This window comes from Primulina tabacum, chromosome 5 (genome assembly GCF_025594145.1).
Source record: "Primulina tabacum isolate GXHZ01 chromosome 5, ASM2559414v2, whole genome shotgun sequence".
In the NCBI taxonomy this organism is placed as follows: Eukaryota; Viridiplantae; Streptophyta; class Magnoliopsida; order Lamiales; family Gesneriaceae; genus Primulina; species Primulina tabacum.
In genome coordinates, this window is record NC_134554.1 from 1,077,442 (window position 1) to 1,092,043 (window position 14,602).

General features: G+C 34.6%; 2 protein-coding genes across 6 annotated transcripts; both read left to right on the plus strand.

Moving 5' to 3' along the window:
• The first annotated feature begins 281 nt into the window (after positions 1 to 281).
• Positions 282 to 7,718, plus strand: LOC142545239 (ubiquitin carboxyl-terminal hydrolase 18-like). Of its 3 annotated transcripts, none has more exons than XM_075652289.1 (12): positions 282 to 702; positions 1,390 to 1,573; positions 1,656 to 1,744; positions 1,834 to 1,919; positions 2,042 to 2,204; positions 2,361 to 2,484; positions 2,932 to 3,089; positions 4,285 to 4,369; positions 4,526 to 4,738; positions 5,440 to 5,501; positions 5,865 to 6,070; positions 6,543 to 7,718. In XM_075652289.1, exons 1-12 carry the CDS (start codon positions 428 to 430, stop codon positions 7,232 to 7,234), a joined length of 2,337 nt encoding a protein of 778 aa, XP_075508404.1. In that variant the 5' UTR covers positions 282 to 427; the 3' UTR covers positions 7,235 to 7,718. The 3 variants fall into 3 exon arrangements, with proteins under 3 accessions (XP_075508404.1, XP_075508406.1, XP_075508405.1); XM_075652291.1 differs by having other exon boundaries at positions 6,567 to 7,718; XM_075652290.1 differs by having other exon boundaries at positions 1,390 to 1,558.
• Positions 7,719 to 9,813: 2,095 nt separating this feature from the next.
• Positions 9,814 to 13,568, plus strand: LOC142545241 (UDP-galactose/UDP-glucose transporter 7). Of its 3 annotated transcripts, XM_075652292.1 has the most exons (8): positions 9,821 to 10,101; positions 10,193 to 10,354; positions 10,832 to 10,937; positions 11,043 to 11,288; positions 11,696 to 11,806; positions 11,935 to 12,093; positions 12,990 to 13,133; positions 13,235 to 13,568. In XM_075652292.1, the coding sequence occupies exons 2-8, from the start codon at positions 10,323 to 10,325 to the stop codon at positions 13,400 to 13,402; spliced, it is 966 nt and encodes a 321-aa protein (XP_075508407.1). In that variant the 5' UTR covers positions 9,821 to 10,101; positions 10,193 to 10,322; the 3' UTR covers positions 13,403 to 13,568. The 3 variants fall into 3 exon arrangements, with proteins under 3 accessions (XP_075508408.1, XP_075508407.1, XP_075508409.1); XM_075652293.1 differs by lacking the exon at positions 11,696 to 11,806 and having other exon boundaries at positions 9,814 to 10,101; XM_075652294.1 differs by lacking the exon at positions 9,821 to 10,101 and having other exon boundaries at positions 10,193 to 10,937; positions 11,034 to 11,288.
• The last annotated feature ends 1,034 nt before the right edge of the window (positions 13,569 to 14,602 follow it).

Genomic DNA, 14,602 nt, shown 5'->3' on the forward strand with positions numbered 1-14,602 from the left:
AATAATAAGATCTAAACAATTTGATAAAAAAAATTGATTTGAAGTCTATTTTTTTGTCCCCGAATAAACCGAGCCAAGTGATTGTAAACTCTCTGAATTAGTCGTCTCCGTATAATGTGTTATAAGGGAACTTGGGCGGGCCATCCAAATAATTTGGATCTTGAACAGGCCCAGAATTTATAAGCCATTAAATTTTTGAGGCCCAATGTTACACAACGCAAGTACGCAACAGTTTAATACATAATAATCCATAAATCTAAGTGATCAATATATACAATTCATAATCTTTCACTAACCCAGAAATCCCTCCTCCGTCGCGGTTCACTGAAATCAGCGCACAAATATAGTTCTACTTCTTCAATTAATGATTAATTTCTTTATTCTTGAATTGGAATTTATTTTGATAGGAGGAAATTCCTAGTTGTAAATGCATGTGGCGGTGGATCTCAACGGGTTTCTGCAATTCGTGGCAACAGGATTTTTGTTGATATTTGGATTGCTATATTTGATTCGGAACACTGCGTCAAGATATTTTATGTTAGACTCCAATTTCGATTCTTCGGCCTCCGATTACTCGTCGGTTACCAAAAAGATGGCGGCGGCCCCCAGTGGCGGCGGCGGCGCTAGTAGTGCTGAATCATGCGCTGTTTGCGGTAATTCGACGAAGAAGCAGTGCGCCCGTTGCAAGATGGTCAAGTACTGGTATGTTACGTGTTCGAATTTACGCGGTATACATTTTTCCTTTACAATTTGGGGGCACTTTTGTATTGATTATGGGTTTTTAGGTTTTAATTTTTTCCGGTATGTTATTTATTACTGTTTTAGAATGGGATTTATGTGCGTGGATTTGTGCAGTGGGTTATTATATTTTTTACTTCTTGTTTTTATGAAGTGGTACATATTTTTCTTATTTAATTTGTGGTCATTATAGTATGGGTTTTGAGGGTCTAATTTTGTTCAGCAAGTTATGCACTACTGTCTTGGAATTGGAATGGAATTATGTGCATGTGTTTGTGCAGTGGGTTATTAGGTTTTCTACTTATTTATTTATTTGTTTTTTGTACTAGTACTTTATTTAGCGTAATGCCCTGTGCTTGAACTCAGTCTCGTTTAAATCCCATTTAACGAGGTAATAGACAGAATGGGAACGCTAACCAACTGTTTTTCCGGAATCTTTGTCTCTCTAAATATAAAGAATCATGTAACGACCACTATTTCTTACTTTTGGAGTCTGGACCGTGTCTTACTGACAAGAAAATAACTGCTACTGTTTGCTGTTAAGGGTAATTGAGGGAGTTGATGGATATCACATGTATATTCTTAGCAGTTATGCAAATTTTTCACTGCTATAGCTGCATATCTCATTTTTCTATACCTGTGAAATTTTAGCTCTGAAGCTTGCCAAAGATCTCACTGGAATTCAGAGCACAAGGCAAAATGCAAGGACCTGCAATTTTTTTCTAAAGCTAATTTTATGCAATCTACTTCTGCATTGAGGGGAAGGAAAGCATCAGTACTTCCTTTAGGCGGAAGCTCCAATGTTCTGAAAGAAAAGAAAGTTTCAGAAAAGAAAGTAAACATCTATCTATATTTCAGGCTGCTTACATGATTTTTTAGTGCTATTTGTTGAAACCGTGCTTCATTTATGATCTCAGATACTTTTTCCGTACGAGGAATTTGTGGAACTCTTCAATTGGAACAGTCCTGGTTATCCTCCTTGTGGACTTCTAAACTGTGGAAACAGGTAAGTTTAGTGAAAGTTTCCTTTTATGCTATAGTTCTGTGCCAACTTCCCATCTATCAATCCTTTTGTTTCCTTTTGCCCCTATGCAGCTGCTTTGCTAATGTGGTTCTCCAATGTCTTGGTTACACCCGTCCCCTTGTATCTTACCTGCTGGAGAAAGGCCACCGAGCAGAATGTAAGTTGATTGATCAAAACCATTTACATCTCATTATGTTCTTTAAATAATCACACTTATTTCATTTGTATTGTTATCTGAAGATTCATTTTTTCTAATGTCCGTCCTATAACATTTACCAGGTCAAAGGGTTGATTGGTGCTTCACTTGTGAACTTCAAATTCATGTAGAAAGGACTAGCCGAAGTCCTAATGCATTTTCTCCTATCAATATCCTCTCAAGATTGCCTCATATTGGTGGCAATCTTGGATACGGGAAACAGGAGGATGCTCACGAATTCATGAGGTCCTTATTTCTGCGTTCCTTATCTGTTATATTTGACATTTCTTGATCATTTTATGTTTTTACTGGGCTGCAGAATGAACCTCAGTTTCGTTTTTCTATATTGATGATTAATTGTTTACAAATGCTTCTTTTTGAACACCAATTTTATTTATGTAGGTTTGCCATCGACACAATGCAATCAGTCTGCCTTGATGAATTTGGTGGTGAAAAGGCTGTTCATCCTAGCTATCAGGAGACGACTCTTATTCAACATATATTTGGTGGTCGTCTTCAATCTCAGGTAGCTTGACTCGATGAATTTTAAGCTTTTACTGCTATTTATTTCCTTATTCTTTAATTTCATGTCTGCTACATTGGTAGAGGTGACCTTGCAATTTACTGAGATGAATAGATGATTAAAGATCCTTAAGTTGGAACTGCTGTCTGCCTAATTTTTAGTTTGCGTGTTGGACTCCATGGCTCAAATATCCCGTCGAAACTTCTATGCTTCCCTGATGCTCTTATCATGAGGATCATGAATGTTTGACATGTGAGCTATCACGTAACATGATTATCAACATGCTGCAATTAATTGGATAAATTTCATTGTTTTAGCAGAGAAGTAAAGAAATCGGAGTTCACTTCTTTTTTGTATAGAATTTTATGAAGTTCATTAAATCATTCGTATGTATATATATATATATATTTATATATATTTTTTATTATTATTATTTTCCCCTGCTTTCAGGTTATATGCACAAAATGCAATAACATTTCAAATCAGTTTGAGAATATGATGGATTTAACTGTTGAAATACATGGGGATGCTGGATCTTTGGAGGAATGTTTGGATCAGTTCACCGCCAAAGAATGGCTTCATGGGGAGAATATGTATAAATGCGATGGGTAATCTTCATATATTCTGGAAATTTTTTCATTAATTTGTATTCCATAAAGTTAGTCCTTACGGCTAAAAATTAGGTTGAATTAACCTTAAGCAGCTTGCCTGATAAACTTGTGAGAAGCATTTATAGGAATTCCTCGGGACGATAATATAGCCACTTAATAACAAAGTAGAATTACCTGTGGAAGTGAGTTATACTTTTTCCCTTTTTAAAACTGATTTTGTTACATAAATGTTTTGTCAAGCCTATCCTTCATTTGAAATAGAGTGAAGATACCATGCAACAACACATATGTGGTTGATCATGATAACTTACATGTAAGACAAAATACCTACAGAGATGAACCTCTATTAATCTCTCTTAGTGTCTTTAGTTTAGATTACATTTATTTTCTCTTTATGTACGCTGAAGAAAATGTGGGTAAATGGGGTAGAAAATATTAACTAAACCTAAATCATTATCAAATCATTTAAAAAGTACATTCTAATCTTAATATGATTATGAAATATATTATTTGATTTCTTTGAACTGAAAACTTCGACTTGAAGCACAGAAACTAAATTGATAAAATTTTGCACGATGTTGTAGTTAAAATCATAGAAACAGAGAGCGGGTTGGACAGATATATTCAGCAGCTAAACATAATCATAGATTCATAATGCATATGCTCACAGAACTGTAAAATCAGACAGATGGATAGAAGATTCATGGTCTGTTTGGAACTGCAATGCGACAGTTAGGTAGATAGAAGCATGGATTTTTTCCATCCGGTCATACCGCATGGTTACTGTACACATACAGTAAAATAACTAAGAGCATATTTCTGGGTATGGTTGTATTTATGAGAACAGCACCTCCAGTCACGTTTTTTCCATTATTTATTTTTAGACAGCACATGGGACGTAGCTTGAGATTTATTTAGTTCGATCATAAAGACCTGCATTCACGACACAATGCCCAGAGTGCTAAAACTCTTATCATTTTCTCTATTTAAATTAAAATTCCATCTCTTTCTACAATGGAGAATATGTTGTGGTAATTATAGCAGGAAGTTTTCCTAAATTTAAATAATAATCCAATAATAAAAAAATATGTGTTGTTATCTTAATCCTGTCAAATATAATCCCAAAATATTCTTTGATGTGTAATAGACTCATATGCTGCATTTGACTAATTAGCATGTGTTGTCCCTTCAGCTGCAATGATTATGTTATGGCATGGAAACGCCTAACAATTAGTCGTGCCCCAAACATCCTTACAATTGCCTTGAAGAGGTTTCAGGTCTACTGTTTTTTTCTTATTCTGATGCACTTCACCATTTTTAACTCTCGACTCATTTTCCTCTTTTACCTTAATGTGGGGAAGACCAGTTAGAGAGAGGATTCATTCAACGTTTATGGGAGCTTATCTTGAAATTTTTTCCCCATGTTCCTGCAGAGTGGTAGATTTGGGAAACTTAATAAGAGGGTGACTTTCCCGGAGACACTAGATCTCATCCCTTACATGGGTGAGTTGGCAGATGGAAATGACGTTTACAAGCTCTATGCAGTTATTGTACATGTGGACATGCTGAATGCATCATATTTTGGCCACTACATCTGCTACATTAAAGACTTTCGTGGTAACTGGTACATGGTTGATGATTGTAAGGTAACAAAGTAGGAACTTATTATGTTTAAATACATGCACTTATGATTATTTTTCCATAGACTATTCTCAGTTTTCTAAATCAACTATTTCCAAATTGCATGGTGTTATTTGCAACCTAAGGTAACATGTCTCATGCATCTTTGACTAGTAACTGGTCTTTGTTTAAGCTTATTGTTCTTAGTCATGGAATGGGTTCAAGTTATTATCAGGAAAATTATATCTCAGACACATATCACATGATTCATGTACATCGAGATATTTTCATATGAGGCACCTTGTCTTCTTGAAACAACGGATGGCATTTGATCTTGTTAGCTCTTGATAGAGCACTAAAGTTGAATAGTTTCGGTGTAGTGCATTGTTTGGGAAACCAACACCGCTAAGATATTTTATGTAAATGTGTGTCTCTTTCTTTTCCTTTTGTGGTATATTCTTGAAAGAATGTCGTCGATTGATTCCACTACTGAGCTTTGTCTAAAAGAGTCTTTCCTCCTCCTTCTAATTTCATCTTCATTTTTTTGCTCACTTTATCGAATCATGGAGTTTAAGAGAGAAATTGTTTGGGAGCTAAATTTTACTGTTAGAAGCTTCGACCATGATCCTTACAGAAAGGATTGAAATCATGAATATGTCATACTTCATTCAAATCAGTATGCACTGCACTCTCATAACAGATTTAAGCTAATGTTATCTTTTATTAGGTTGCTAACGCTGATTTGGATGAGGTGCTTTCACAAGGAGCTTATATGCTCTTATATAGCAGGTCAGTCCTCTCGTTTAATACACGAGATTTAAGATACCCTATAGATTTGTAATAATGCAATAGTTTCAATCTCAGAGGCTTTACTATTATCGTATTTATGATCTAATTACGGAAAACCCCTAAAAGCTCTCGATATACTTCTTGTCTTTTTCTGTTTCACCAATTATTTATCCATCACGACGGGATTTTTGATAATACAATAGCCAAAAGATTGTATAGGTTAAACATGCTTTTGAGTTTATCTTCTGTTCATATTATGTGATACTGTGAGACTAATGCTGATCAACCTTTCACGTCTTTTAGAATTACAATACAATTATGATTGGTGTATAATGATGTTTGTTGTGTGTTAATTTTTGACAGGATTTGTGCTCGTCCATCGTGCTTACTTCCTGACGAATCTTTAGGAAAAGCAGAAAAGGAAGACATGAAATTACAAGAATTAGATCTTTCTCTGAACCAACCTGCTGAATGTTCTGCTGCAGAATTGCTTGATAGTCCAGTCCCAGTCGATTCTGAGCAGTTGTCTTCTAATTGTTCAAGATCAGAGGTCTCAAAAAATCATGAAGGTATTATTGTTTCCGAAGACTTCTATTTGAAATTTCCTTCTTAATATATTAAATGAAGAGTGAATTATACAAAGTAGCAACACCGCGCATATAATATGATATATTTGGTATTGTATGTTACATATAAATAATAATTTTTTTATAAAATAATTAGATTCTCGAATATTTGATTTAGTTATGATATTTTACATCTAAAATAATGTATAATAAATTGAAAAGTTATTTATCATATCTGAGATAGATAGTTAAGAAAAATATGGAAAATTTTGATGAGAAAATGCTTAGATTTATTAATATATCAGTGCATCGACGCACATGTTATTACTAATTTGATTTATATTCAAATATTGGTCATATCGTAATTATAAAAATTAATGAAGGTTCAACAACAATTTGAAATTATTACATGTTTTAATTTGAATTGATTATATTTAAATGTAAATATATTAAATAAATTATCACTTTCATGAAGAATCACCGTTGGTCAATGATGCAGAACGTGCAAGAGAAGACATAAAATCCCTCTCTTCTGAAGAATGTTTTCATGTAGCCATGGATGTTGATCTTAACAAGAACAGAGAATTATCCCCGACACTTGATGAAGTCGCTTTTTCTGCAGAGCATTCTATTCCACCAGTCTCTGCAACTACTTCGTTGACCAATAACTGTTCCCCACAACCAGATGTTAGCAAATCTCGAAATCTCTCCCCCTTCACTGATGTTGAAAGTGAAGCTTGGCGCAGTGAAAAGAATACCAAAGAAGGTATATTTAGAATGTCAAGTGGAAGTCCGTCTGCAGCTACAAACTACATCATGGAGAATGTTGATACACAATGTGTTTCTTTCAAGGCTCTCGCCAATGGTGAGGCTCTAGTAGAAGAGAATTCGTCCAGTTCCACAGCACTTGCTGAAAATGGCAAGTGTGGAAATGTTACAATCTTCCCTTATGATAGTTCAGATGCAGTTAAGAAATCAAATGGAGAAAGTTCTGGAGCAAAGTTGAAGCCACTTTTTGTTTCTGGTTTTCTTGATAAACATCCACGAAATAAATGCACTAGCTTGTCATTTCAGAATGGTCGCATCTTGAATACTGAGCAAATGCCAACTTCAGCGCATGTGAATGGAAAAGTGTGTGCAAAATCTGATGCACCTAAGGGTTCTTGAAAATGGCGATTGTTGTGAGCAAGCTGCATATGGCGAGGGAATCAAAAGTAACATTAGCAAGGAGGAAATATTCCAGCTATGAAATGAAACTCGATCATTGGTGAAGCCCTTGGATACCATAGTATCTTTAAACGATTTTTTAGGATAAATTACTTGAAAGGATGTCTATGGATGATGCACATATGGTCTCAAATTCAAGTATGAGCAATCGGTCGGAAATTGTCTTGGGGGTTATGTGAAAGATTTTAACACGGTCGGATAGGCAGTCATTTTCGTTAGATGTAGTAGATTTGCGTCTTGAAGTCGTTAGAAATAATTGGTTGGTAATTGGCGATCGATTTAAAGTTGTATTTTTACGTGTTGATATCATTCAATGATCCCATCCCCACAAATGGATGCCTGGGAATTTTTCTCCACGGTTTCGATATTTTCCAGAAATCTTGGATGTTCTTGTATTCCAATGAAATGCAATGGATGCGTTTAATTCATTTTCGGGTGCTGGAACTTTATGACTCCCTGTAAGACCCAATTTTTAACTTATTAATAGCTCTGAAATGAAAGCTGGCCCACTAAATACATCCGTGCATCAAGATGCACGAATGTTTTCAAGTGGTCTCCGCATGAAAAATTCATAACCTAGAAAAGAAAGCTTACCGAGTTATACTTTTTTTAAAACAATTTGAATATCGATTATAATGAAAAAGGGTTTTCTTTAAAATTTATGGATAAAAAAATAACTTCTAATCAGTAACCATTCTTCTATTATCAAACAAAACAGTATTGAAATGAAGCGAAATACAATACAAATTACCCGATATCAAATTTCATCTTATTTGTTTCAGAAGTTGGAGTTAAATTCTTGCCCCAGTTTCTACAAAAAATGAGAACCAAGTATATGACAAATTTTTGCTGTCCAAGCATCTTTCAAGCTTAAGGCATCTATAAATCTTCTTTAACACAATAATTTGAATTTATAACGATATTTATGAGAATAGTGATACAATATGTCTAATCACATGACAACAACAAAACTTACACAATAGCATGCAATAAAAGCAATAGAAACAAGAAACAAAAACACCATAAATACAATGAAAACATCCTCAGAATCAAATCCTGCTATAGCAAGCCACAGAAAAACACCATATATAACAACTCAATCCACATGTAGAAGGAAACCGTGGATCCATTTCAAGGGCTAGTAGAGGAGCTGGTGGCAGCAGCAGCTGGAGGTGGTGCAAGAAAAGGAAGGCTCGGCACAGTGGTGTGGATTGTGGGCATGGCCGCAGGTAATGGCGGCAGACTCAGCGTAGGCATGGTACTAGGCAATGATGGGATAGTTGTGGGCAAGGGTGACAACGTGGGCTTTGGCAAAGTTGGAAGTGTTGGCTGTGTGGGCAATGAAGTGGCCGGGAAAGGCGGCAACGCGGCCGTGGGAAGGTTCGGCAGAGCAGGAAGCGATGGCAGCATTGCCGCCGTAGGTAGTGGTGGTAGGTTAGGTATAGTTTGCAACAGGTTGCGTGATGCTTGACTGGTGTGGAGGCTTGTGAATGACATTGTCAAGATCAGAAACACAAGAAAATTGTAATTGAAGTATGCCATTAAAATGCACTTTTTTAGTTGAAATTTGAGTAAAATTTTCAATTTTGTTTGATTTTGTGGTAAATGTTTGTATGTGTAGGATGTATATATAGGTTCAGAGTGTGAAATTCTGTAACAGCTAATGGATGTTTGATGACATGTGGTTGCCAAAGTTCAAAATATCACCGATTTGTTTACCTTCCAAAATTGACGGGGAACTTTTGGTTATATTTGAAGGTAAAAACTTGTGTGAGACAAATATTTTATTTGGGTCATCAATGAAAAAGTATTATGTTTTATGTTAATAGTATTATTTTTTATTGTGAATATTAGTAGAATTGACCCATATCACAGGTAAAAATTCGTGAGACCGTCTCACAAGAAATCCACTCATATTTGAATACCTCTTCATTGTTATATATATATTTTAAAAATCCATTATTTGAATAATATATAAATTATCTTTAAATATATTTAAATAATGTATTTTTTCGTCTTATATGCTTTATTATATCATAAAATCGTCTCATTAATTAAATTTTAAAATATAGAGACGAGTTGGTTGGTGACATGTAACTAATTTGTCGTAAATAACAAAAAAATTATCGAAAATAATGTTTATAAATATGAATGCGAAAGCTATTAAATAAATTTTTGAAAAACAATTGGAAAAACTATGATAATACATTTTTTTTATTTCCACTCCTATTTTCCCTCCAACCATACAAATCATTGCACACACAGATCAAACTACAATACTCAAATTACAGTTGAAACATATGCAATTATTAACGCAAATAAATCATTTATAGGAGCAACGGACATGGAAAATAAATGGATTTAATATTTACCATCATGAATTCATGATCATATGTATAATAATTGTTGAATGATGAACATGAACTACTTATAGTTATGTGTACAACCGCGCAGATTTAGGTAAGTTTTAATGTTCTATCATATGATCATACAGCAAAGTTGGTGCTTGCTTTTACAGTTTTTCCCCTATTTTACTTGCTACATGCATGGACTTTTTATCTGCATTTTTTAATTACTTTTGCCCTCCTCGCCCTTCGGCTGTTGCCCATCTCCCGGACAAGGATTCGTTTTCATTAAATTGACCCATCAAAAATTTTTTGTTTGTTGATCCGAGAAAAATTGAACCGACCCTTTTAGTATATTTTGTTGTTATCAAGAATTTTAATGAAAATTGGACCGACCCATTTCATGTTCTTTCGTTTTTCATTGAGAATTATTTCAGAAGTCGTTTCTTGATTCATTTTCGGGTGAGTGCTGTGTTTTCCTTTATTTCATTTTCGATTTTTCTCAATTCCTCTGCTCAAGGTTTCGGAATCTTGACCTGTTTTTCAATCGCAGGTGGTTTTCTTCCTCTTTCTGCTCACGGACAATAACTGGATTTTATGACGTAACTGAACTCAATCTACGGCTGGGGGGTTTCAGATTCTTTGTTGTTATCGAAAAGGGGTATCTATTTGTGGGTCTATACATGGATTATACAGAGTCGAGTCCGTACTTGAGGTCAGTTTTTCAGGTTCATTTAATGTTAGTCTGAAATTACAGAAAGAAGCAGTAGTTTTTCTCTGACAGGTTCACTTAATTTCTCCATTCCTTTTGGATAAGTTCTGTTATCTATGCTTTCCAGTTATGGACTTTGAACAAACATTTTTTACTATTCTGTGTGCATTCGTACTGTTTGAATCTTGAACGTTATTATTGAAGTTATTTTGAGAGCTTTCAATTTAAAAACTCTATTTACATCTCTCTTTGTCTGGTTCATTTGTTATGATTCTTGGAATAATTTAGAATAAGAGTCCGCATTTAAATGGTGTTCGAAAGTTTCCGTATCTTGATGTTTGGTATTGGAAATATTTATGGAAAGGACCATTCAAAAAGAGTGATTATCAGATCCGTTCAGGGCTGACACTAATGCTAAAAAATTATAATATTGAAGCATTTTGGGACTATGTTATTGTGATTAACTTATGCGTGATGCAGTTTGTTTGCTGCCGTATCATATGGATTTGCCTCTATGGCGATGGTTTTTATCAATAAAGCAGTGCTTATGAAGTATGCACATTCAATGACTCTTCTTACACTCCAGGTACACATAAATCATATGCGTGAAAATGCATTCTTTTACTTCTAACCTGTTTTCTTTTGTGGGTCTTTACTCAGCATTTCTTTATATTAATTTGAGATGCTGTAGCAATTGGTGACAACTTTGCTCATACGGATTGGTAGAGTTATGGGATATATAAATGTCAAAGAATTGAATGTAGAAACGGCCAAAAAACTTGTACCAGTTTCCTTATTCTACAATGCTAATGTGGCCTTCGCTTTAGCAAGCTTGAAAGGAGTAAATATTCCAATGTACATTGCCATCAAAAGATTAACACCACTTGCTGTACTTGTAGCTGGATTCTTTACTGGAAAAGGGAACCCTACAACTCAGGTTTTTATTTTCTATTGAAGTCTTGTTGTCAGAGCCTTTCAATTATTCTGTTTTATGCGAAAAAAGAGGAGGATGTCAAATATGGTGTTATTTGCTGTGATAATTGCTGGATGTTGGCACCACATGTTCTTTGGATTACGTTGTATATTAAGCGCAGATCTATGGCATTTCAAATTCATCTTTACGAATAAATGGCCTTTGTGTAAGCTTGTAGTTTCATCAAAGGAGAAAATAGTTTTTGGAGTCCACCTACGGTATTTGCATAAAAATGATGGTCAGATATGAAAATGTTGTCTTTACTTCTTATTATTAATTTTTTAATATCATAATTGTTTTCAACATAGAAAAAATCTCGCATCTGAGTTTTCATGAAGTTTCTCTAATTCACTGTTCCCCTTAAATTTCAGGTCACTCTGTCTGTTCTTTTAACTGCTGTCGGCGTTCTTATAGCAGCACTTGGCGATTTTTCTTTTGATATTTTTGGATATTCAATGGCATTTATTTCTGTTTTTTTCCAGGTGCTCTTTTGCCCTTCTGTTTTCCAAATATTAGAGTAGAATTAACTGACTTTGTTCGTTGAGATTTTTGTATACGTTGTTATTGTATCTTTATCAGCATAACATTTTTTTTTGTTGCCTATATACAGACCATGTACCTTGTATTAGTGGAGAAATCAGGTGCAGAGGATGGGCTTTCCTCAGTTGAAATCATGTTTTATAACAGTATTTTATCATTACCTTTTCTGCTATTCCTCATCATAACTACCGGAGAATTTCCAAATTCCATGTCAATACTTTTTGCCAAGGTCAGGATTTAGATTCATATTCATACATTTAGAAATTTTTTGTGGTTGCTGATGCTTAAGGGCTAGAGACAGCAATGCTGGATGATTTAAAAATAAGATAATTTTAGTGATAAGGCAGATGTAATTTGTTTCAAAAGAAACGATGAAAATCACGGAAGTGACAATATAATTAACTTGGTGTCATCAAAGCTTTATCGGTAACCTCTCTCACACATCTTGTTTCTTGGTCATCATTTGACTGCATTTTCTGGTGTTGAACTTTTTCTCGAAGCTCTAAATCTTGTCATTGAGATCAGTTTTATTGGTATTTTTTGCTAATTTCCAACACAAGGAGATCAATAAGTCAAGGCAACGGAATAGTTTGGTTTTGTATCACCGACATTGAAACTTAATCAGAGAAATATGTATCAAGTGATGGGACTAAGAGTACATAAATTTTTCTTTAACAGGTCTCGAGTGGTTCTCAGTTTCGAAAATTTGAAATTTTCAGTAATTTCTTTGTTCGGTTTCTGTCATCCCACGTATTCTATGTCTAGCGTATGTAGCAAGTGATAGGACTAGGAGTACATAAATTTTTCTTTAACAGGTATTGAGTGGTTCTCAGTTTCGAAAAGATCGGAATTTTAAGTAATTTCTTCCTTCGGTTTGTGTCATCCCAGTTCGTATTCTATGTTTAGCATATATGGAAATTCTTGGATCATTGTCCCTGGCTTAAATTATTATTTAGACTGAAGGCGTCTTTTTGCTGTGTTTGCTAGCATCTTGTAATAATGTGTGTAGGCACTTGAGCTTATTTTTCTACTCGATTGCAGATGGAATGAGATTTTTCCTGTTGTTTTTATTGTGTACACCGAAATTACTTAATGAAGAGCCATAATTTTTCCGGTGAATTGCAGAGCACTTCACTATCGTTTTTTGTCATTCTTCTTCTTTCCCTGGTGATGAGTATAGTTCTGAATTACACCATGTTCTTGTGTACCATTGTCAACTCTGCTTTAACGACTACAATTGTTGGCGTCCTCAAGGGCGTTGGTTCAACGGTAAGTTGGAAACTTTTAAACGTCTTTTTCATTTCGTGTTCCTCCTATCCATTCAAATCCAGCCAATTTATTAAGTTGCTCACATTTTGGTTTTTGGTCAGACACTCGGCTTTGTCTTGCTAGGGGGAGTGCAAGTACATGCTTTAAATGTGACGGGGCTTGTAATCAACACAGCCGGTGGTGTTTGGTATTCTTGTGCAAAATATCAGCAGAAGAAGAGAAACAAGTTGCCTAAGTTGATGGCAGACTTGGAAATGCATAAAAAATGAGATTCACACATTCAAGGTGGTTTTTTTTACATGTTCTTGATGAGGATTTCAGATTTTCTATTCATGAATCGGTTGAGTTTTTAAGCTGTGATATTTTCATCAACCATAATATGAGTTGGTGACTTATTTTTTGCATGAATTTCAAATATAAAAATCAAAATGACCAGTGTTGTCTTACTTTTCCGGTACTGGATGATTGCCACTTGTTGCTTAACATCGGTGGTGAACATATCCGTTTAGCAATCCAAACATATCTGAAAATTTGGACTAATGAAATGGAGCACTAATTTTATGACCTATATTAGACAAAATACAATTTGAAAGTCCTTGAATCATTTGATCGTGGATGCTATCTAACTCCAAGCAGTAATCACGATGACCTCACTAACTATAAAAATCTACCGTGTACATCGAGTACCGTTCCATGGAGAGTAACTTGAAAATAATAGTTTTTTTAAAGAAAGTTTTGGAAAAAAATAGACTTTTCTTTGACATAAGCAATACATGTATTTTTTCATATCATCAAAAGAATCTGTAGATGGAACTCATGTATAAATACATACTAGTATATTAGCGCACACAGTGCTTGTCCAGTTTTTTTAATTAATTAGACTTGAATCAAAATAAAGATCATATCTAAAAATTAGAGAAAAATCACAATGCAAATTTTAAAAAGATAATATTGTAGATAAATCGATATGACAATTTTGAGAAAATGTTGATATGGTTAATTTGATAAACAAAAAATTATGTCGTTTTCTGTCTATATATGCTAATACATATGCATCAATGTACATATATCTCCATGCATATATACCACGCGCACTGCACAAAAGCAACCACTGCATACATAAGAGACCTTCAGATTTTAGGGTCTGGTCCATTTTTCATTTTGAAAAGTAGCAATCCCTACATACTTGCTATATAAATTCAACGAAAAATGACGCCATTTTGAAAAGTATCCCTCCCTACATGCTACATAAATTCTACGAAAAATGACACCGATTTTTATGATGTTCGGAAAATAGAGAGCGAGGCCTGAGGCGAACTGGAGCTCACGGGGTAGATAATTCCCATAACACGACATTTCAAGAACCATAAACTCAAAAAAGGATCTGATACTATTGGTGCACAAAATTCATTACTTCTTTCAGCAGAGGTTCCGGTCCTCTTCTTTCTCTACCAACTAAACCATATTAT

Bases quoted from the DNA above. Each gene is read 5' to 3' on its own strand.
- LOC142545239 (XM_075652289.1), top strand. From the start codon at position 428: ATGCATGTGGCGGTGGATCTCAACGGGTTTCTGCAATTCGTGGCAACA. The intron at 4,370-4,525 runs GTCTACTGTTTT...ATGTTCCTGCAG, and splicing joins TTGCCTTGAAGAGGTTTCAG to AGTGGTAGATTTGGGAAACT. The intron at 6,071-6,542 runs GTATTATTGTTT...ACTTTCATGAAG, and splicing joins GGTCTCAAAAAATCATGAAG to AATCACCGTTGGTCAATGAT.
- LOC142545241 (XM_075652292.1), top strand. From the start codon at position 10,323: ATGGATTATACAGAGTCGAGTCCGTACTTGAG. The intron at 11,289-11,695 runs GTTTTTATTTTC...CTTAAATTTCAG, and splicing joins AAGGGAACCCTACAACTCAG to GTCACTCTGTCTGTTCTTTT. The intron at 12,094-12,989 runs GTCAGGATTTAG...GGTGAATTGCAG, and splicing joins TGTCAATACTTTTTGCCAAG to AGCACTTCACTATCGTTTTT.